Genomic DNA, 24,203 nt, shown 5'->3' on the forward strand with positions numbered 1-24,203 from the left:
AGACAAAAGTGAATTAGACATATTCTAAGTTTGGCAGAAATTAATATACTATGAATTAACATCAGTTCCCTTTCCTAGGTTTATAGCGAGGCTACATATCTCAGCTCCTCCTTCAATTACGATGGGACCAAGTTGCAAGTGATATAAAGACACTTCCACCCTCTTTAACTTAAAAAAATATTCTGCAAAACCAACTACTTCTACTCTGCTACAAACTTAACTCATTAACTATTGCAGAGAGCAGAAATGTAATATGAAAGTAACCAGGATTCCTGTGTCAATGTGTAAGGGAGAGCACTATAAATGCAAGAAATAACGTCCCATACATTTATAGGAGTCTTGCATCAAATATAATGGCTAACAGATATTTATGCAATGCAGAAACTGGTGTTTAACAGTTCATGTGTAGAAACAGTGTTGGAGAATTGGGAGCAGAAGACTGCTTTTGACTATGGGAGTCAGATCTTTGTCCGTGGCAAAGATGTCATTTAGGAGTGTATTTGACATATTTCAACAAATAAAAAGGGCATTAAACAGTACTGCAGACAGTAATGGTGTGAATAAAAAAACAGCACATAAGAAACATGAGGCTTTTATTGAAATTTTCAGAAGTTCATTAGGTAACTGCAAGGGAAGTTGCAAATAAAGTAGCACAATCCAGAGTATATTTTTGTTTGGAATTTTCTAAGATTGGATGGGGCAGCTCATATATGAGTTATATATATGAGTTATATATATAATTTGTGAGACCCAGTGAAAAATGAAAATTTGGGGCCTTTTGTTCAAAGACTGTTAAGAAATTAAAAATGGCTATAGCAGAGTAGTACACCGAAGGCAAAGTCCTTCTAAAAAGATTCCTACGGGACTGCATGAAAAACATGTTTTCCTACTAGAAAAACATGTTTAGGTGGCACTGTAACTCAGGATAATCTGTATATAATTCTTAATTCTCAGAAAAAGAAGGATATTGATTAGTAAGAAATTCTTTGATAAGTCACTAGGCATGGAAGATGAGGCCACCAACATGAAAGATGTATCTAAACATCTTTCATGGTTCATAAAATGTTTCTGATCCATCCATCCATATATAAATACATATATAGAGTTTTCCCTACAATAAAAATCAAAAACAAGCTTTTAACCTGAGAAAAATAAGGGGCCTCTTTGGTGGCTAGGGATTAAGTCTCAGCACTATCACCCCTATAGCTGAGTTCAATCCCCTGCCAGGGAGCTAACCCACATATGGTGCAGCAGACCTCTCCTGTCTTGTCCGTTGCTCCCTTAGCAGCACATTTCAGTAAATCTACCTGGTACGCTCCCCACTCTGTCTCTGGTGTATCCTCTCACTGCCCTCCCCCTACCTCTGGATCTATGCCCCAGTTCTTCTAAGCAAAAATAAGTAAAATTTTAAAATAATCATAATAATAATCTGAGAAAAGTAAGAGGACTCAGAGGCTGCAGGTTTATAAAACAGAAGCTATACTTTTAATGTATTTGGAACTTTACATTTAATTACCAAATGATAAATGTACTTTTTACCAAGTATTTTGGAGTATGGCTTTGGCATTCTTTGGGGGATTAGAATGACCAGATTTTTGTCTAAGAATAAAAGTAAAAAGAAACAAAAAGGGGGGGGGGGGTTTAAAAACAAAAACCACACATAGCTTACCATTTTTTTGACTTCAGCCGGGGAGGAGGGTTTCTAGGAATGAGAAACAGTGCTCTCATTGGATGCATGTCACAGAGAGCTGGGAAAAGGAGATGGTGGTGTCAGTACGGCACTTATTTTATTGATTCTTGATTTCTAGGGCTCATTCACAGTATCAAATGCATCAGATTGGTACGCTTCATGTCAAACAGTCTAGCCATTTAGTTAAGACCCTCAGGCCATACTCTGAATTCCCAATTTAAACAAAGCAAAATATAAAGAAGACAAGGGCAACAAAACAAATATACAATTTCAAATAGACATTGGAAAGTTTTCATAAATGAAAAATATTGATTCAAAGTCTTAAAGGAATTAAAAACTTAAGTTTCCAAACCATGTATGAGATTACAATGAAAATAATTGCATTTTTATAGTTGTGAGGATTAAATTAGCTCTGTTTATAAAGACCTCCCTTCACACAATGACTGAATATAGTAAAGCACAGAAATGTTAGGCTCTCCAGAAATGTTAACTGCTCACCGTTATAGCTAATATTACTATAAATGAGCAAAACTATGAGAATAAAATAGAATCATTTAATTCTGTGCAATTAATGTTTGTACTATCACTTGTCCAATATAAGCATGTTTGGTATACATGTACACGTTAATTTGTCACAATTATGCAATGTGTAGTTTGTGTTTATCTTTATGAGAATCTTACAAGACAATTGAGAAATGGGAGTCCAAGAGAAAGACGATACTGTTCCCACTAGGAAAGAAAACTGAAATAAAGGACCAGGAACTACTTCCCGTCTCAACTCCTTAGAGGGAAACATGTAGTTTTCCAGACAGACATTATTTCTGTATTACAAACTAATTCTTAGCTGTTGGTAATTTTTTTTTTCATTCATTCAACAAATATTTACTCAGCAGCAACTATGTACCAGACAGTCACATATCTTTGCATACAGCTTTTGTTTGGGGGGACAAGCAGAAAATGTCATTTTCCTTCATTCCCTGCAATTCCCTTTCTTGTCCCTGATCAAAAATCAATTTTACGAAGTTTTCATGGATTTAGAAGCAAAATTACAATTGCCAAATCATGGAACCAAGCAAGTGCCCTTCAACAGATTAATGGATGAACTGTGGAGCATAAATATTCAATGGACTATTATACAACTGAAAAGAAAGATGAAATTGTGGCACCGGGGACAAAATGGATAAATTCCTAGGTGATTATGCTGAATGAGAGCAGTCAAAAAGTGAAAGATTTCAGATGGTCTCACTCATCTATGGAATATAAAAATGCCAAAAAAAAATTACATGAAAACAACAGAATAAAAATTTGAACTTAGCAAAAAATATTGTTATCAAAGTAGATGGGGTAAAGGGTGGAGAGGATGGGGAAGGGAGGCAGATGGAATATGGGCATGGGTGGCTCAGTGAAGCTAGTAAGTTAAAAAAAAAATTAGATAATACACCTTGCCCTCCTTGTGATAATTCTGTATTGATCCTTTGTATCCATTATCTGTACCTTATAATTAAAAGTTCCATTTCTGGAGTGGGGAGAAAAAAATATTTATTAAAAATTTTTAAATATAACTTAAATAAATAAAAATGGAGCCTACAGACCTCAGGGAGAGCTCCAAAGAATAGTGAATGACAAGAAATAGTTTTACATCTAAAATTTCACTGCATTTAGGTTTCCTTTAACAAAATCACCACCAGGAATAATATTATCCACACAGCTGTTCTTTTTGAAGTTCTGAAACTGGGTTTCAGTTACATATATAACAAGCAAGCTATAAAGGAAAGAACACTACTTACGGGGAGCACCCTCTGCCATCTCAATGGCTGTAATGCCACAAGACCAAAGGTCACTCTGCAAAAATAAAACAGCATGTTATAGATTCATGTTAACTATGAAGACAGTAACCTACCATTGCTGGTTATTCACACAAATAAAATAAAAGCATTCTTTAGTGTGTAAAGGGAAAGGAAATTTGCCAGGAAGTTATAAGCACAAACACATTAGTAAGTATATCTTACAAATGAATGGATAACTGATAAAATAAAGATAAAATCGATTTGTTAATTAGAACCATTCATATCTATGAAATGAACTAGAGATCTTTGTAAGATCTTTGTAAGAATTTCAAGTGCCCACTGATCACAATCTACTAGTAAGTTTTTTTATTTCCTTGCAACTATTTGACAATTTAGATTCTTAGTCCAGATTTACCTTTATGTTTTTGTTAATATCTCAAACTTAACTAAGATGTTGAAAGTTTAAGGGCTAGAAAGCCTTTGAAGGTTCTGAGCTGAATTCACAGAGCTAATCTTTTTGAAGTTCTGAAACTGGGTTTCAGAACCATAGTCCACTAGTTTGAATTGTGCTGCTGAGTCTCTTTGCTCCTCCCTCAAACAAATGAGTAAGCTACAAGTACCTATTTGTACATGACATCTTCTCTTTCTGATTCCCCTGAAATATTAATTCTAAAGTTTGAATTTTAATGTTATTCCCCAGTAAAATATGAGTTTCATGAAGGTAGGCATTTTTGTTTATTTACTTACTTTGTATCTCCAGAACTCTAACTGGATTAAGCACTCAATAATAGTTGGCTGATAAAGGAAATTTTATCAGCCAATTTCTTTGAGCTCAGACAAAAAATTTCAACAAGCAAATATTGGAGTTACCATTAGTATATACTTTTATATGCATACTAGCCAAAGATTTAATTAAGGTTGTTCCGTTGAAGAGTTTTATAATCTATAATTAAGTTGCAAAGTTCCCACGTGTGAGAATGTAAAAATGAGGACAGACCCACAAATTCCTTATTTTTAAGGCTTTTCCTGTACTGTAAGGGTGTAAAGCAGAGGTTCACCAACTTAATCTAGTGACTAATAGCACCAGCGGAGGGATAAGCAAATGCTCAAGCCCCCTAGTGTGAGGCAACATGAACCACACCCACTCCATGAGCTTGCTCAGATGACATTACAAAGATTTGTAAAGTTGAAATGAAAAAATGGTAAAACCAATCTAGGGAACACTGCCTTTCCAACAACTGAAGTCATGTTGGAGGGGATTCTCAATTAAAAGATATTCAATGGCCAAAAAATATAATGAAGTAAAAGATAATGGTGGGGGCGAGGGGGAGACATTTAATGGCCAAACCAGATATATTATGCCTTATCCTAAAGTGAATACTGGTTTGGACAAACCACCTGGGTCTAATTATGAACTTCATAATAAAGGATTATTTTTAACTTCAGCATGATAATATTTGGGGCATGTTGGGAAACATTTTAAAATTTTGGAGATATTTAATGATGTACTAAAGAGTGAAAAGACATAAAGTCTGCAAGCGATTTAAAAAAAAACTCTAGCATGTCAAAAAAATCCCTCTGTATCATAGGTAAATTGAGTTTCAAAATACAGTATTTATAATAAATATTAAAATATACTAGGACGTGCACCCAACTTTGAGTAACATTAACAGACACATTAACTACTCTGACTCATTTAATTAAGGAAAAGGTTTTTTTTTTCCCCTTTCAAATAGTTTTTACAAGCATTCAACCCAGTATAATGATCAAACATGGGTTTTACAAGATCAAAAGCATGCACTTTTGATTCAAGTCCCTAGAGGTCACTCTAATAATTTAAGTATTTTGTGCACCAAATCAAAGTTGCAAGCTCTTTCACAAGATGACACTATTGCTCTATCTTCTGATAATACTTTAAAAACAGTAAATGCCTGATTATAATATAATGTTCAAATTAAAAAGGATAGCAAACAGAGCAAAAACTTTCACTGAGGAGTTCTAAAGTTCTATGCATAAAAAAGAGATGCACACTGCCTTGAAAGCAGTTTATTACTTAGTAAAAAAAAAAAACAGAGCTATTACAAAATGGACAAATTGCATCTAAGTACTGCCCTGGCAATTTGCACTTGTAACAGGGTCCCAGTTTGTCCTGAAAAAGGAGAAAGGAATAAGGGAGGGATATGTGATTTGTAAGCAAAGAACTCATCCCTCAGGAATATCACGGACCCAGTGTTAAGGCCAAAGTAGGAGGTGCCTCTTACTCTGTAATCATAGGTGGCATCTGGGTTCTCGTCACAGGCAATGACCTCAGGAGCCATCCAGTAGGGGGTGCCTATGAAGGTATTTCTCCTTCCAACAGTCCTGTCCAGCTGAGCACTCACACCGAAATCGACTGTGGAAGGAAGAAGAGAAAAGGAAAGGTAGAACAGAATTAAATAACAAGTATAATACAAGACAAAGAAATGTTTAGTTGTCTTCAGAGTAAAATGAAACTGTAATGCTTCACAGACATGCGACCTCAAGATCACTAAGGTCAGTAAGGAGCACCCTTCCAGAACAGACACCAAGAAGATCATGGAAGGCTAGACCCCACCACCTCCATGAGTTTCTATCAGTTTAATCACCAGAGTAACTTTTGGATGAATTTTCAGTGAGTTCAAGGAATATGCCTACTATGAACAAGATCCAAGTCCAGAAAGTCCCAAGTTAAGAAGAACTGACCAAGACCCAGCTGACTTATTTCTTAAGTAGCACTGACCATATAAAGAGAAGTAAACAAAAAGGTGTTCTGTAATGAATACAGTATTGAATTAAAGAGAAGTAAGCAAAATCATAAATACACTAAGAAACACCCCCCTAAAGTGCTGGAAACTTCTGATTTTTCGGAGTGATTTCAATATCCCACCCAACCGAATGATGATGATAGTCTAGAAGAAAGCCCCAGAGTGAGAGGCAGTGCTTGTAGGTCAGTGTCATCACTAAACATTACCATTACCTCTAGAAAGAGTGCATAACAGTGGGGCTGCTCATGCAGAAGATCTATAGAGGCCTCAGATGATTCACAGGGGTCAGTGTCAACTTCTGTGTACAGAACATGTTCAGAAAAATCACCTGGTCAGGTAGCCAGGAGGTGGGCTCATATGCTGAAAGCTCCTCTGAGACAAAGGTACATGGCCCAGGCAGTCACCGCATTTCACAGCTCTCTGCACAGCAGCAACAATCAATCACCAAATGATACAGGCCTGGCCACATGGTGCCAGTGCAGGGAACACACACAACTTGCTGAGTCACCAGGGACAAGAACAATGCAGGGCCCCCTATCTTAGCTTTGAGGGAATTTTCCAAATAATAAACTATTCCTCCATAGACAATCAATAAAAACAGGTGCTAAGAGAGAAAGTAATGGTGAAGATCCTATTTTTAAAGTAGAAGTACTATGCACCTACGATTTGTGAAAGGTGGATTAGATTTTTACATAAGTATTTAAAAAAGTGTGAGTGTGCATGCACGCGTGCGCGCTCATGTGTTTGTGTGTGTGTGTGAGAGAGAGACAGAGAGAGAGAGAGAGAGAATGAACATACTGCTAAGTGACAGTACGATGGCAACAAGTTCAGAGCCAGGTAAGGGAAACAGTAAATATAAAAGAATAATTATAAAATCATCTCTGACAAGACACCATGGGCTCCATCCATCCACGTATAAACTACATTCAAGGCATTCTGTTAGGTTCTGGGTAAGAATACACTAGAGACTAAAACAATCCTCGTCACTGCACTCCCAGAACTGATAAAGGAGTCAGAAATATGAACAAATATCTATATATTATAAATTGTGATCAGCATTATAGAGGAAATAAACATTGAGGCTCAATACAAATGACTGGGAAAGTACCTGAGGATGCAGAAAAAACTGCAACTTCAGAAAATAAGGGTGTGTTCCCAAAGGAGAACAGTACATGTGAAGGTCCTGAGGCAAATCCAAGGAAATTTAAAATGAGTGAGGAAGTGGAGAAAATGAGGAGGGTCACAAAAAGAGGATGGAGGTAGGGCGCACCATTTTTTATGGACTATGGCAAGAAATGTGCCATATTCAAAGTGAAACAGGAAGCCATAAATTGTCCTTAAGCAGTGAAGTGACATGATCTGGTTTAAAGATTACACTGGCCACTATACCAAGAACAGCGCACAAGAGATATGCATAGGGGAAGCCCAGTTCCCATTTCTTAAATAGAACAGAAATAGAAATGTTGGGTAACAGACTAAACCTTTCATTAAATTCAGAAGAGACAGGTGTGTTGCTGGCATGCAGTAAATGTTAGACTGTACAGCACATCCATCACATACCAAGTTTCACCTCTGCATTCTCAGTCAGCAATACGTTCTGGCCCTTGATGTCCCGGTGAATCACATGATGGATGTGAAGATGTGCCAATCCCTGAATAGGAAAGACAGAGCTGAACTTTAGTTCTTTGTTACTCTAAGAGCCAGGAACATACCTTTTTATAACAAAGTACCCATTTGGATCAAAGGTTCTGTGAAATATATTTAGAACATAAAATTCAGTATGAGTGCATTTACCAGAGAGCCATCCTCAGTAATACCAAGGATACAGAAAGAAGTACCCAGTTCCTAATTGCAATGGGTCAGGTCCCCCATGTGAGCAACCACTTTCTAGTTGTTCCTTGAAGACACACTTTAGATTACCATCTTCAGTTTCTCTACTATAATTTGTGCTATTTGTGTACAGGGTGGTTCCTTTCCCACGCTGTATGTCTGTCTTTCAGTGGGTGACCCCATGGGTGTATTTGAACTAGACACATCCCAGGGGAAAGCAAAGGGCTAGAGAGGGCTTTCAAGTTTGGTGGTTAAACACTGCCTAATTTCCTCACTTCACAGTGACAAAGTGCTAACTGTTGATCAATCTCACCTCCACCCCAAGTGTAAAACAATTCTGCTATCAAAAGAGCTTTATATTCAAATAAAAGAGCTTTCCTACTCAAGGAAATAAGCCCTGCTGGGTATACACAGCACTTCTGATGACTTTGTATCTGGAATGAAGTTCAAGAACATGTCTCTGAGGAGAGGTGGTGAAACAACAAAAACACATGTGGGTCTCAAGGACAGAAATGCATCATTCTCACAACTCATTTACTTGTTCCATCACTTAGCTACAGAAGTCAACATGCACAGCCCACCTCCTTCAGATTACCAGCGACTTGTTATTATGAAATGTCTCAATTCAAAAAGATAAGAAGAGTTGATTTGATTTTGTTAATTTTTTTTTGTGGGCACTATTGCTATCATTATTACTTTATAGGATATGAATTAAATACAACAGCTATTCTAGAACACATATTCTAACACAGAGGATCTCTAAAGAATCATTTTACTGAAACAAAATTGAGCTTATTTCATGACTGTTTATTTTTCTACCACACAGAAATGTGCAGTGTTATACCACAAAGCACTGACTAGGGGAAAAAAAGCACTAAAAATAAACGGTATCTTAATGCTATACAGTTAGGACAAAGTCCCTCCTTTCAGCCTGGTATAACTTTGAGAAATGAAAAAACATAGCATTCTTAATTTTTTCCAATTCCTGCTTTTAATACTTCAGTATATTTTTTATTGCCCAACTTTCACAAATCCTCTTCTTTATGCTTAGCCACAAACTCAGTACCCATGTCTTCTCAAACAAATGTGGACTGCACACTCTTACTCCTTAATAGAAGTCAGTGTAAGACATGTCTACTTACCTCCCCTATGGCTAAAGGACTGCTGCTTGTACACATAAAACTGTATAGAGCCTAAAAGCGCCTTTATAATGTTAACCTGCATTGGGCCTCCCCAGTGGCAAACCGGGTTGAGCACAGTGCTATGAAGCTGTCTGCAGCCTCTGCAAAACAGCGTGGGTTTGACTGCCACCAGCCAGGGAGATTCCCACATGGCGTGGCAGACCTTTCCTGTCACGCCCGCTGCTCCCATCAGCAGTGCTTCGGTCCATCTGCCTGTTCTGCTCCCCACCCTGTCTCTGGTGAATCCTCTCACCATCCCACGCCTCTGGCCTGTACCCCCCATGCTTGAATGAATAAATAAATCTTTAAAAAAAAATGTTAAACTGCATTATGATTACTATGAACAATGCGTACATTTATCCTGTATGAAATGACGAAGGGATGGGGGGGGGGGAACATACATGCCCAAGCCCCAAAAGTTAAGCCACAATTTCAAATTAAAATACACAGTATGTAACCATCCTAGTGGGTTTCAAAACTAAGAAGACATTTTTCTTGCTGCTTCATGGATAATGAACAAAGGAACAAAGTCTCTCCTTTAGAATTAGTTTAAAAGGTTACCAATGCCCATACTGGTTTCTACCAAAAGTGATAAAATGCGACTGTAGAAAAGGGTGAGAATGAACGTGCTGAAATTATCTGTAACTCTTTTGGTCTCAGGAGTAAGTTTCAGTGGACCAGGTCGAGAGCGCGTTCTTAACTGATGGTGGAGGCTTACACTCTCATGTCTGAGCCTTCTGAGAATCTTAAAGCAAAAACATCTAAATTTAACATTTACTAAGAAATAAGGACACATTTTGCTAAGTTAGAAATTAGCTGCCCTCCGTTTTTCAAAATGCAGGTTTTACCTGCCTGGGGATAACTGCTTGCATAGGAAACTATGAGAGTTCACCTCCTTCCCACCATATTGCTTTTACAGTTTTGTAGGAGTTACTGAAACTAACTTAGTTAACTCAATAAGCATACAATTCAGCATCATAGACAGACTTCTCCAAAGGCATTTTTTTTTTTTTTTTAGTTCATTAGCTTTCGTTGGAGGAAAAAAATCCCCATTCTAGATAAAGCAGAGATGAAGGAAACTCTTGTTCCAGATATTTATTGAGGCAGAAAACATTTGCTGCCTCTCAAAAAGCTGTCCATTAATATCCATTAATGTATTATATTCAGGTCAGTGGGGCCTCAAACAACATAGGCTTCTTTTAAACGTTGCCTGAGTTCAATGGTGGTGAAACAGGTAAATACACTTACTACATATGACAGGAAACAATGCTTGCTTGTATATATGAGTATGTAAATTGTTTTTGAAAGTTAAAATACATTTGATGCCTAGGACACTTATACTAAAACTTAGCTCTCTGTTCGAGAATCCCACACTAGAACAATGACAACTAATATTCACTGAAAACTAGTTATGTACCCACATGTTATATTAAAAGATTCATATGCACTAATATTTAATTCTTATAATAATGGAGCCTAAGTTATAGGATTGTGTCTAAAATTTACTAAGTTCTGAAAGTTGAATAGCTTTGCCAAGGGTGTGCAGTAGATAAGTAGCACAAGTTACTTAAACCCAAATCTGACTAACTGGAACATTCTTGTTCTGAACCACTAGTCTTTCCTCCCACCATGTTAAGAGTTTCAGTTATTAATATAATAAATACATCTGCCCATTCACTGGCCTCCCTCACAGTAGTACTGGACAGATATGTATTCCCCACCTTTGGGATCTGCTTCCTATAACCGTAAGAGGTAGGAACATGATATTTTATTACTAAAATTTAAGTATGATTACAAAAATATGGTTCTCCTACTTCATCCCCTAACAGCTAATATTCGTCAGATAACTGCCTGTTTTCAAGGGCTCTGTAAAGTATCTAAATAAAAAGAAATTAAAACTTATGTCTCTGAATTCTATCCTGTGAAATTTAAATATAAAAAGTGGGGCAATTTTACTTATATAGATAATACAACAAATATTTTTATTAGTGAGAGAAGCATATGGACTAATTCTAGTTTAACTCCTAGTCTTTATTTTTAAATGTGGTGGGTAAATGAAATATGACAAATTAATTTAAGTGCATAGTGTAGGGTTGGCATACAGAGAAAACCTGTGATGACTGACCAAGGACAGAGGTCCACTGGAAACTCACTGCGCCTTTCAAATACAAAAATATTAACTTTCTGACCTGTGCTGTCAAGATGGTTCTACTACTAAATAGCGTCTTTTAGAAGCTGCTAAAACAGCAGTTCAGAAACTTCTCTAAGACATGAAGCAGCTTTCCAATTGGCTGTAAATAACATTAAACATTAGAACTTTTCCCCATAAATACTGCAACAGATTCTAACAGTTAATGCCAAAGCCCACAAGACAATTTTGAAAGCCAGCATTCAGCACCACTAATATATTGATTTATAAGTTTATACACAGGATTCCTAAAAAAAAACAATGATTAGAGATTATTTCTTTTCCCCTCCACTCTGATTTTCTTTTTAATAGTTAGAGGATGAATTCTGGAAAATACAGAAAAACTACTTTTTGTTTTACGTCTATGTTCTTTAAATACTCATCTGAATCAAAACCATGATAATGCTTAAACTATCAAAAGCTAGGTAGCTACACAAAGTCCTTAGTTGCCACAGGGGGGAAAAATAGTATGAACAGTTACAATGAATACAAAAAATACTTTGGGCTAAGAAAATGGAAACATGAGACCAAATATGAACCCCACCGCCACACCCTCTTCTTACCCTTAAAATTTCTCTGGAAATATAAGCTATCCAGTCTTCTTTGAGTGTGTTCCCTTTGGTGTTCTTCACAAGGTCTGTAATGGAACCAGCCCCACAGAACTCCATAACAAGCTGTAGGTTAGAAGACAAACTGTGACTAACACACATCTACTGGCAGGCAGTGAGAGCCCCATCGATTTCAGTACATACCCAAGAGAAGGCAGGAGAGCAGAATCTTTCCCAAGGTCCTGAGCATATCATTAACCGTGACTTCACCATCCCATTTACTCACTATGTGCATGTGATCTAGGACACTGAGAGTTTCGGACACCATACAGCACACCCCAGTGTAGAGGTTCTGTGCTTCTCCTCTCTTATAAGTTCATGAGCATGGGAGGATCATTCTGTTCTTAATTACTGCCCAGGAATCTGATATAAACATTCCCTTAACACTTTCATTTACTAGTGTCAAAAATATTCTATTTTTTTCCCCACATTATGATCATCAAACTATTTTATATTAACTGGATTTAATACAAAGGCTAAATGCTACTTTTTAATAGTATAAATTAAAATATATCACTTTCAATACCTAATGTCTGAACAATATGAATACAAGTATATTTTGAAAGTACCTAGAAAATGAATTGAACTACTCTAAAAATTGCTAACTATGATTAGATTTCAACAATGGAAATTAATTTTCTTAATTTTATCCATTTTCTATAGTGGATCTTTAAAGCTAAAAGTATTAATCTACCTTCCTGCCTTATAAGTTCAACATCTTTCGCATGCTAGTATTGTAACCACAGACCTTGGCCATCATTTGAAATATAAACTTTTTCAAAGGTTAGGTTCAATGTGTCAATTCTAGAAATTTTTATTGTATTGCCTTTATTTTAAATCTCCTAATTTCCTTGCTATTAATGTGCATTTTTATTCTTGAAATACAAAGTTAACTCTTTTCTGTGCAATGTAAAATCACTGTGAATTAACACTCAGTACACCTTCAACCAAGGCCACAGAAGATATGAGACACTACCCATTTTCCTTTGCATTTCTCTACCCTCCTTCTGGAAAGTCCTTAATCCCCTTTTATCACAACCAGCAAAGAAACCTGACAAAACACTTATGAAACATTCGCTTACCCAGAGTTGGTCATCATGTCCTGGAGGGCTCTTTTTAATGAAAGCACCATAATATGTTGCAATATTTCTATGATGAGAATATTTCTTCAGCATATTTATCTCCAGTTTGATTTCTTCCTCTTCATCCTGAAGAAGAAATAAAGCAAGTGACTTATGAATAATATGACGACTTTAGTTTCTCAACACACAAGCAACAACAAAATTCCCAGTTCAAGAAAGGAAAATATAATACATTCACTTTATTCTCATGCCAAGAATTATGAACTTTAAGGGGGTCTGAAATATAATCACTGACTATAAAAGAAACACAAAGAGTATAAAAGCTGAAGATGAATAAAAGCAGCAGCAAGCAACAGAGGGCATACAGTACCTCAGCTCTTCACTATGTGACCTCACAAAATTGAGCCTACTTCGCTAGGTCTCAATTTGCTCAGCTGTAAAAATGGGAGCAAAATAGGGAACTGATGTAATTATTACAAATAATTACTAGGACAGGCTGCTTCCTTTCTAAAGCATTTGTGAATATAAATCATCCAGCACACGTGCAATCACCTCTAACAACTCTACCCAGCAGGGTACTACACCCTCTGGCCGGGCTACAGGCTGGCAAATGCAGTCCCTGAGTGGATGATGTGCTTAGTGAGAATCTGCTAACATGGAGAAAAATTCAGGTGAGTCCAATGAGTCCCAGAATCAAAACCCAACTTTGTGATAACAGGTTGTTTTGGATGTGGCTCCTCAACCAGTCTCTTGTTTTATTTAAAAAAGATGAGCAGTAGAAGAAATGCTGAGTGGGCCTCCCCGGTGGCGCAGTGGTTGAGAGCTGGGTTGGGAAGCTGCCCGCAGCCTCTGCAGCGCCGGTTCAATCCCCGGCTGTTCCCCAGCCACGGGAGGAGGGTCCCACATGGCACGTAGACCTCTCCTGCCGCCCGCTGCTCCCCTCAGCAGTGTACTTCGGTCCTTCTGCCTGCTCTGCTCCCTGCTCTGGCTCTGGTGATCCTCCCGCGCTTCTGACTGTACCCAGTGCTTGTATAAATAAATAAATAAATCTTTTAAAAAAAAAAAAAGGAAGAAGAAGAAATGCTGAGTTTGTTTGATGGGATCAGGGAGGGACTGAACAAAGTAAAAGGTGACACAGGTCTGGAAAATATAAAAATAAGTTGCCTCTGTGAATGTTGAGAGCTTCCAGTCTCCAATTTTCTCTCACACAGCCCCCCTGAGGAACATTCAGTTCCTTGCTGCATACACAACACAAAAAAGGGTTCTGCCAAAATATCTTCAAAGAATTATGCTGAGGAAGATGAGGGGAAAGCTGAATTATAAAGTGAGAAAGAAACAAGAATCTACAGGAAAGGAGAAAATAAGCCTTGGTTTAAAAAGCAGTGTTTAAGAGATAATAAAGAAAATCCTCAAGAAAAATGTGATAAGGAAATCTCGAATTCCATCTACTACATTTCCTTAATTTTCTACAATGACACAGTCGTTTCACTTGTAATTGATGTTCTTCCCCTTTCAGGGAAGGCTCAGTGTTTCTGAGCAGTTTAGATGCACTAGTGCTGCAAGAAACAAAGCGCATATGAGCACACACACACACAGTGATAGGGGAATAAGGAAAAAAGATGTTAACGGGGGCAAAAGATGACACACGCACACGCCCAGAAGAGAAAGCATACTGTTGTAGCTCCCATCTCCACAAACCATCCGTAAGTTCACAGAGACCACAAAGTAAGTTTGGTTTGCAAATATGATGGGTTAAGATAAAAACTGCATGTTATAAACCAATGTTATCTAAATTAAAAAAAAGTAAAAATCTTTTCAAAAGAAACTCTGTAATTTGTTTCAGCCTCCCCCAGGACTTTGTGCAGTATCTGGCATATTTATTCTGTACATAATATTTACCAAGAAGGCAAATCAATAGAATCTTACTTATACTTTTTCTATCAATTCTTTTTTATTCTTTCTAAAGCATCATTTCCTCCTATTTTCTTTTGACATTTTGTTTTTTGCTTACTTTCTGTAATAAAACTCTCATTCAATCCTTTTTCATCTTGTATTTAATAAAATAACTAAAACATTGAGTTCTACTCTGAGTGCAGCTTTGGCTTCCCCTCATTAGCTGTGATATATTCTGATTCCTTTGTTATTGTTTTTTAAGTAGCAATTTAATTTTTGAAATTGTTTCTAAGTGATTCCATTTTTAGAAAACCTCTTGTTTTTATTAGTAGTAGTATAATTGTACTGTGGTACGTTTAGGAAATGTACTGAGAATTTGTTTAACTTGAATATGGTCAATTTTTATAGATGATACCTAGAAATTTGAGAAGAGTTTCTTTTTATGCATTGGGTATAAAGTTCTACTGAATACTTAAATCAAGCTTACTGTGTTATCAAATCCTTTTGAACGTCTACTCAATTCTGACAAAGGTGTGCTAGAGCTTCCCACAGTAAGATGGTTGTAAAGTCTTGCAATTCTAGTATTTATAACTTTCTATATCCAGTTGTCAATTACAATTTTAGGTACAATAAGTATATAAATATAAACCATTCCATTTTTTCCAAGCTAAAGAGAAAATCTGCAAAATCATTACTTAGACAAGATGACCCATTAAAAAAGGTATTTTTGTAAAATACAACTTTTAGTTGTATATGACTACTTAAGAAACAAACATTTAAAACATGTAATCAGTGACTCTCAGAATGGTAGCTTCCTGCTTGACCTTGAAATGTAAGTATTATAATATGAATGCAAATTCATAGGCATACTTGTCATGTGACAGTGGCAGATGACTGCAAATATGGAACAGAATCACATGGCCAAGTACAATCTATATAATTGTGAAATAATTCTCATTCAACCCTGTATATATGAAAATTACATCAACTGTGTGACATTTTGAATTTGTTTTAATGTTTAAGGTAGCAATGAAAAATTAGACAGTGAACAGTTAAAATATCTCAAATTTTAAACAAAACCAGTGTTTAGCCTAGCTAATAATGTAGAATAACATACTTCTATTTGGGATCTTTCTTCAAAGGAACTTTATATTTAAACATAAGGCATAAGCAACTGCCCCAAGCAGAAATAAAAAGCCCAATTCACCAAAATTTTATCTTATGCTTTTTTCACAAGTGCACGTTCACATCCAGTGTGTAGTGACTACAACTTTCTAGCACAGGGCAAATGGAACCTGCTCTCTCCTGAGTCACAACTTGTAGCTCACCTGACAGTCTCTCTGGGTTGCTGGGTGACCCAGGACAACCCTAATAGGGTGTGTCGAAGACTGACAGATGCCTAACAAGTTAACACAGGATTACAGTCATAAACACACTCCTGTTGGAAAGGTATGTGGTGCTACTCCTGTGTTGAGGCCACAGATAAATATGCTGCATCCAGAAAACTCAAACATACCACTTCTTTACCTTGGATTGCAACTAAATGATTACAAAGTAAACTAAAAGTTTTATTTCTTTTCCCCTTTTATCAAATTATTAGTAAACCTGCAAGGGTCTGAAGTGTAAAAACTAGATAAAAATAAAAACAACCAGGTAGTAGAATAGGGAAATATCAAAATATTGATTTTAATTTTGTTTTTGTGGTAAGCACATCCAAACACTTCATGCAGTGTGTATATTTTAGTGGACTTTGCGTTATGGAGCCATCCTAACCCCTACTTGCTCACCACTTTACATACACTGGATAAATTGCTCCATAGGTCACTATTCCCTAAAATATAACACCATTCTTGACAGAAATCAAATGCCACCTACAACTCTCCCAAGAGAAGCTTTGTGAGACATAATTAAGGATGACAACATGTTTTGACTAGCCTTGAGATAATTATTTTCTATTAGTGACATAACATGTCTTCTATAATCTAACTTGTCACCACTCTATCTGAACAAGAGCTTCTACAGGCACTTGTTTTCAGAACCTAATGATTTAAAACCAAGGACACATTTTAAAATTCTTAAAGTCTTCAATTCACCACTGTCCGCTGGAATGAAAAAACACTGTACTGCTTGCAAATTATCATGGCATAATGTATTTCCCCGAATCTAAGATGCCTTCAGAGACAACTTATACAATGAAACGATGACTCACCATAAACCAAAAGATATATACTGTAATATCTTTGAAATTGGGCTATGTAGAGGGTAGGAATGGGACACGGAGCAGGTTTTCTATGATCGAGCAGATGGGGTAAAGGAGGAGAGTGTCCTGGAGGCCTCGGTGGCTTTTGCAGGCTTTTATTGGGATTTACCAGGCACAAGGCAGGCAGGCACATGGCAGGCCTCCCAGCCCCCAGCAAGTCTTCACTCTGAGCTCTCCGGCGTTCTATCGCGTTCTCTCTGCTTCTACTTCTCTTCTGCTGGTGTCCCCGTGACACCGCCCTTAAAAACCCCAGTCTTAGCCCAGGTGAATCCCATCTACATATGCCCACACCTTACTCCAGGTGTCGCCATCAGGCATGCACTTGGGAACACAGGGTCCCCTCATCTATCCTAATGGCGGGAGGGCAGAAAAGCCTGATACTTTTTACCTTACCCTACAGGCTATCTCTTCAGAGTCAAAAAAATAAAACATAAGAACACCTTCAATGCAATCAAATTTGGCAATGGCTTTTCTAATAGACTGAAACATCCAAACATGAGCCAAAAATACAATAATCAGATCAATATAATACACAAATGTGAAAACCGAACTGCAAAAAAAAAAAAAAAAAAAAAAAAAAAGAGGCAAGCATATTGTGCTCTCAAAAATCTTTCTAGACCAAGTTCATACTTCGAACACTCCTTCACTATGATTTTTAAATCGGTAACTGTAGGGGCAGGAATGGCCAGAGGGCGGGATCTCTATGATTCTAGCAATGGGTGGAAGGAGAATCCTGGAGCCTTCAGTGGCTTTTGCAGGCTTTTATTGGAATTTAACAGGTACACAGCAGGCAGGGAGGGGTGCTGGAGGGCCAGGACAAGTCTTCACTCTTTCTGGGCTCTCCGGCCTTCTCTCGCGTTCTCTCTGCTTCTGCTGGCGTCCCCGTGATGCCGCCCTTAAAAGCCCGGTCTCTTAGCCCAGTTGTGTCCACTTACACATGCCCACATCCTATTCCAGGTGCCCGCCATCAGGCATGCATTGAGGACCACAGGGTTCCGTCATCTCTCCTAATGGCGGGAGGGCAGAAAAGCCTGATACTTTTACCTTACCCTACAGTAACTATTTCACAACTAATAAATTAAAAAGGCATTCAGCATCACTAATTTTGATCTACTATGTAATTATGAGTACCCATCTTGGAGAAAATGCACCAAAAATAAATGAAGGAACTGCCAACGACTTTAGTAAACTAACACTGGAATCCTAATTATGACTAATGCTTATAATGTGGCTGTTTAGGTTGTCTTTAGAATAAGGGTATAGTGTACCAACTTCTTAGTTTAAATCTCCCTTTGCTTATTAGTTGAAAACAAGTTTGGTGGTCACATTCCAGTACTTAAGTACATACACTATCACCACTACCACCACCACCAAACACCCTATTTAGCCAGAGAAAATAAAGCAGAAAACAGATTCAGAGCAAGCTAGAACTGATACTAAAAACAAATTCCATATGTGAAAAGAAAGGAGAAGTGGCAAAATTACAAACGTTTATATGCTCCATGTGTCTAGGCCAAGTCCAAACAATTTTGCCTTCCCCTCCTCTGTAGTAGGTCACAATCATAGACAAGTTGGGGGAAAAAAACAAAAACAGTAACTTGAGAGAGAAAAAAGGACATTTTGGTAAGAAAGGGAAAGCTCTCCTCCTGGTTTCTCCAATGATAAGGCAGCTGCTGGCCCCACTCAGTGATTTAATGCAGCTGATGCCAATTAGCATTTTGGACTCTAACCAGTGGGAACAAACTCTCATAGAAAAGGTCTTTGTCTCAGGCTGGGCTATGACTAGGCTGGAGTTTTCTGTTACTTGCCCTGGGTGCTAGATCTGGGGGAGGGGAGAATATCTGAATAGTGGTAATTTTCTACAGCAGCTAAGGATGTGTAAATGAGTCACATGACAAGTCTGACCCACGCCACCATCTGAACACATCTGAGTGCATGCTTTTAGAGTTGTTTTTAGTGGCTTCTTAAAACGTTTCAACTTAGTTACCTAAATTCTTTCCTTCTACAGATGGCAGTTACCATATGAAGCAAGACAGGCAGCCTCCAGATTAACTGGGAAGATCCAACAGGATTGGAGATGAGCTAATCCATCTTTCAAACCAGTATACTCTTTGCAGAATTAAAACTACTCATTAACAGGTGGACAAAAAAGGAAGGACAATTTATTATTCACTGTCTCTTTGCTAGTTGGAGAGGACTGATAAAATGAGATATGCAAATATCTGATAGGTTTCATCACCAAGATGTATAAATATACACTTAGAATAAAAATAGCCTTTTTTTAAAAAAAACTAGTTTACATGTTTGCTTGTTTTAGTTAATTACTACCAAACTCTTCTTTATGTAACTGCGAACTCTTAGAAAACCTGAACACCTGGGACAGTGACGGTGGACAGCACTGGTTTGGTTCCCCTGCTATACCACCCCAGGGACGCAGTGGGTAACTGCAAGCCCTGAAGATCCTGGTTCAGGGATGCAAGGAGGACCATGAGTCCTAGCTCCAGTGCTGTGGCTCCCTGGAGCCTCAGGCAGTAGAGAGGCCCATGGTTCCCAGGCCAACATGGTTGTGCCTCCCCACCCTCCACTCCTTTATGCTGATATATCCAGACCCAGTAAAGTGGTACCAGGTGCAGAATGCCTCCAGCCCCAGTGAAGCAGGCAATGGTTGTGGCTTCTCCAAGACCACCAGTCCACAAGCCTGCCAGGAGATGGGAGGAGGTCAGGTCTGTGTGGGCACCAAGTTTTCACTTTTATATTTGGCTCCTGGCTCACAAAATAGACCAATCAGGTGTGGGTTTTAGGAATCAACCAGGTTCAAACCCAACTCATTAGCTAATTAGTTGGGTCAAACAATAAGAATGAGCTGATTATTGCTAAATGGTCCAATCAATTACTGAGAATTGAAAACTGTCCATTCAGACTTATAAGATGAAGGACCCTGAAAGATGACACAAGGCAAGACAGGAGCCAGTGTAGGGAGTCTGTTTCCTGGACTCCAAAGAGGAAGGAGGATCAGTAGCTGACTCCAAAGAGAAGTGGAAGACCCTCACAGAGACCTGGCCACTGCATCAGCTTCCAGCCCTGCCTCTGACATCACCTGAAAGGAGCACCATAGGCCTCTGCCTGGTGTCCCAAAGCGCTGTTTGTTTTCGCGTAAGCCAAAAACTCACAAAAAACTGTTTACACTGGTGTGTCTGACACCAACTCCTGATGACTGATGGTGACCGGCACTATTAACAGGTCACTCTGTCCAGGTGACCGCTGATCATCAAGCTCCACCTCCCAGTGCTGTTGTTTCCATTCCCATCCCATCCAGCATCTGGTGCTGTCCAGCCCAGCCTTCAGACTATTGCAGTGGACTGCAGCAGTGTCATCTCTGCAGCCCTACCTGTAAGCACCTCCAGCTGCCACTGTGAGTTGTATCCTGTCCCAATGCTTACCAGTGCCCTCATTAACAGGATAGTGCCATCTTGCCCAAGTGGTATTTTTTGGGACTTCTGGACATTACCTGGGGTAAGATAGTTGGCTACTTTTGGCCTTAGAAACTCTTTGTTTTCCCTGTTAACCAACCCCACTATTGTTGTTCCCTGAGCTGAAGTGATCTTAAAATTGAGCACGTGACCGAGAAACCGTAGACAGAGGCCTGTCCTCTACATTGGCACTGTCTTTGACCCTCTACAGCACTGCTGTAACCCTGTTTCAAAATGAAAACACATCACCTTTTACTTGGCAAACCCCATGATTAATGCCATGAATCACAAGGAGGCCAAAATACCTATCTGTGATAACCCTCTACCAAAGGTGGAACACAAACATAGTGATTCCACTCAAACAATACAGGCAAACAGGGTGGATTACTATTTTCTCTAGGATCTAAATAAAACTATTAGAACTTCCCAAAGTTTCATATCATCACCACCCAAAAGTCCTAATAGTTGGCCTGGTCAAGCCTCAGTCTACAGGACCTAACACCATGAGCACAAGTGACTCAACAGTATGACTTGAAATATTTCATGTTAGTACTTGATTTCAGAATCCATTTTCCTCCTCCATAAAGGAACTCACACAAACACATTAGGAGTACCTGCTATTGGGGACTCGAAAGTATGGCAAACTAAAGCAGAACTAAAACCTAGATCCTGAGTGAAAGGGAAAGCAAATCTATGTGACTAGAACCAAATCTTCCATCAAAACATTTGCCAGTAATTGTAGAAAACCAGAATGTTACCCCAAAATATGCTTCACTGATATTAAGATTATTTTGAGCTAGAGCACTTGAAACAGCAGATCTATGACCTCCCCTTTTCTCTCCAAAAGCAAGAGATAAAACACCAAAAGAAAGATGTCCTCCTTACTTTACCACCTGGAAAAAAGAAATTCTTATCACAAGAGACAGAGTTGAGGTCAAGAGAATTTTGTATAAGCAAACCTCGTTAAAATAGCTATCTTACTTTAGCTTCCCTGTCCGGGGCCATGGCAGGCTATTGCGTAGCTTGAAATGCATATAGTTAACAGGCAGCCAGTAAAAGATGCACACGAGACACTAGGGCCAATCAGAGAAAGCCCCACAGTCCAAGCATGCGGAACAGGCAAAGCGTAGGTACAGCGTAAGGTACTTAAGGGTAGGCGGAGAGGAAATAAAGTTCCCCTTTTTGCAGCTTCTCATCAAGTGTGTCAGCCTCTCATCTCATCTCCAGCCCCTCTTCCGTGCCTCTCAAATCCCGGGGGTCGGGACAGGTGGCGCCCAACGTGGGGCACAGACACGAGGGAATTGCTGAGGGACCAGTCTCCGGGTAGGCCGGCTGTGTTTTGAAGGTCGGCTGACCGTCCCATCTGGTTACCGTCGCATTTGGTCCGGTTTCTCTCAAATTCTGTGGCCACTGCAAATGCCATCAATACCTTGTCATCGGAGGTCGCTGCCGCATTAACTACCCAAAACGCACTCGACAATCATATTCATGCAGGGATGCTAAACCTGAATCAGCAGATAGCCTTGCTTTAAGAAGAAATTGATATGTTTATGTTGACCTCTCATATTGCATACATATTGCATACATGCCTACCTACCAATATTCTTGTGTTACGCCAGTTGTTTTGCATAATCATTCAGCAGTTGTACAAAGCCTTAATGTTGCCCTGTGTGGCCCCTGGAGCCAGCAATTTCTTAACTATACCTTGCAATTGGCAAAACAGGTTGTCACGATCCACTCCACCAGGGCTGAAGTAATGCAGCCTGGAACCTTCACGTCTTGGCTCTTGAAAGCCCTGTCTTTTGCTAAGGTTTGGAGTGGTCTCGGCCTTTTGGCGTCCGTGCTGTTTGGCAGCCTGGTCATAGCGCAATGCCTTCTTGTCCGCTATGTGCGTCGCCACCGCATCCTGTGCCTTGCCTTACGGCAGATGCAATGGGCCCCTGGACAGCAGGAGCCAATATGGATAAACATAGCTCTCCGTACCCTGTGAGCCAATGACGGGTAAGAAGGCGTTGCGGGCATACCAACCTAAGACAGTGCCACTGTGCAGACACAGCGGTTGTGATGACAGGTAAGGATGATACTGTGAACGCCTCAACCTAAGACAGGCCAGGTTTGCACATAAATAAAGAAGGGGGAGATGTCCGGGGCGTGGCAGGCTATTGAGTAGCTTGAAATGCATATAGTTAACGGGCAGCCAGTAAAAGATGCACATGAGACACTAGGGCCAATCAGAGAAAGCCACACAGTCCAAGCATGCAGAACAGGCAAAGCGCAGGCGCAGCATAAGGTACTTATGCTGAGAGGTAATAAAGTTAAGGGTAGGCGGAGAGGAAATAGGGTAGGCGGAGAGGAAATAAAGTTCCTTTTTTTGCAGCTTCTCAAGTGTGTCAGCCTCTCATCTCATCCCCAGCCCCTCTTCTGTGCCTCTCAAATCCCGCAGGTTGGGACACTCCCTGTATATTTTACTTTTCCACAACTGCCTTTTCTTTGTTCAAACCAATATAAAAGCATTTATTTCAGTTTTACCTTTTTATTTCTGAAGGCATATATATGGGATATATATATATACACACATGGGATGTGTGTGTGTACAGATACAGATATAGATATACATGGGATGGACACACTAATAAACTATTTTTCTCTTGTTAGCCTGTTTTTGTTATAGGGGCTGGCCAAGAACCTGGAAGGGTAGAAGGAAAGATTTTTTCTCTCCTACATAATTAAACTTGTAATTAAATTATGAAACAAAAAAAGATTCAGTCATCCAAATTCTGAGGAGATAACAAAGTGATGTTAGTGACATTAACATTTTGCCACTTACAACATCAAATATATTCAGATAACTATACACGTCTTAATGAATAATCAGAAAGAAAAAGATATGTTACTAAAGATTATTCCTGAATTACAGATATGTCCTTCTTTAACTTCCTTAATTTTCTACACTGACATATATTATTTTCCTAACTCGGAAAAAAAGAAGTTAAAGGAAAATTTTAAGATAGAAGAGTCAGCTCCATCGGAATCCAAAATAAGTTTTGCCAATTCACAACTGAACTGAGAGACCTCACACCCTCCTGCTGTTCTAGGGTCACTGTCTACCTACCTGCCTGGCTACTTCCACTATGGTTAGGTATGCAGGGAGGTTAACAGGACCTTGAAATTTAGAGCCTTCCTGGTTAATCTGCCTTCTATTACATCAGTGGCATCACAGAGCCCCGACTCTGGCTTCATGGTCATTTCCCCCTCTTTGCTATGATGGTACCAAATCCAAACCCTTATTTTCTTGAGATCAGAAACTGCCAAATTTAAGTCTTTCTTGAAGTAAAGGAGAAGGGATAGGGAGCCCCTGTTGTCATAACCTTGCTGATCAATCAAAGGCTACCTCAGAGAGAACCTTGTCTCAGTCCAGTCACACCCTTCCC

General features: G+C 38.9%; 1 protein-coding gene across 11 annotated transcripts in view; it reads right to left on the reverse strand.

Moving 5' to 3' along the window:
* Positions 1-24,203, reverse strand: part of MAP4K4 (mitogen-activated protein kinase kinase kinase kinase 4) — a gene marked incomplete at both ends in the record, with an annotated part of 179,468 nt that overhangs the window by 44,535 nt on the left and 110,730 nt on the right. For all 11 annotated transcript variants that reach the window (XM_084234424.1, XM_084234427.1, XM_084234426.1 and 8 more), the window contains 6 exons: positions 1,670-1,748; positions 3,478-3,532; positions 5,739-5,869; positions 7,821-7,911; positions 12,023-12,133; positions 13,150-13,275. In XM_084234424.1, the coding sequence (XP_084090550.1) occupies positions 1,670-1,748; positions 3,478-3,532; positions 5,739-5,869; positions 7,821-7,911; positions 12,023-12,133; positions 13,150-13,275 (593 nt within the window). The remainder of the gene's footprint in view (positions 1-1,669; positions 1,749-3,477; positions 3,533-5,738; positions 5,870-7,820; positions 7,912-12,022; positions 12,134-13,149; positions 13,276-24,203) is intronic.

This window comes from Talpa europaea, assembly GCF_964194135.1.
Source record: "Talpa europaea genome assembly, chromosome: 6".
In the NCBI taxonomy this organism is placed as follows: domain Eukaryota; kingdom Metazoa; phylum Chordata; class Mammalia; order Eulipotyphla; family Talpidae; genus Talpa; species Talpa europaea.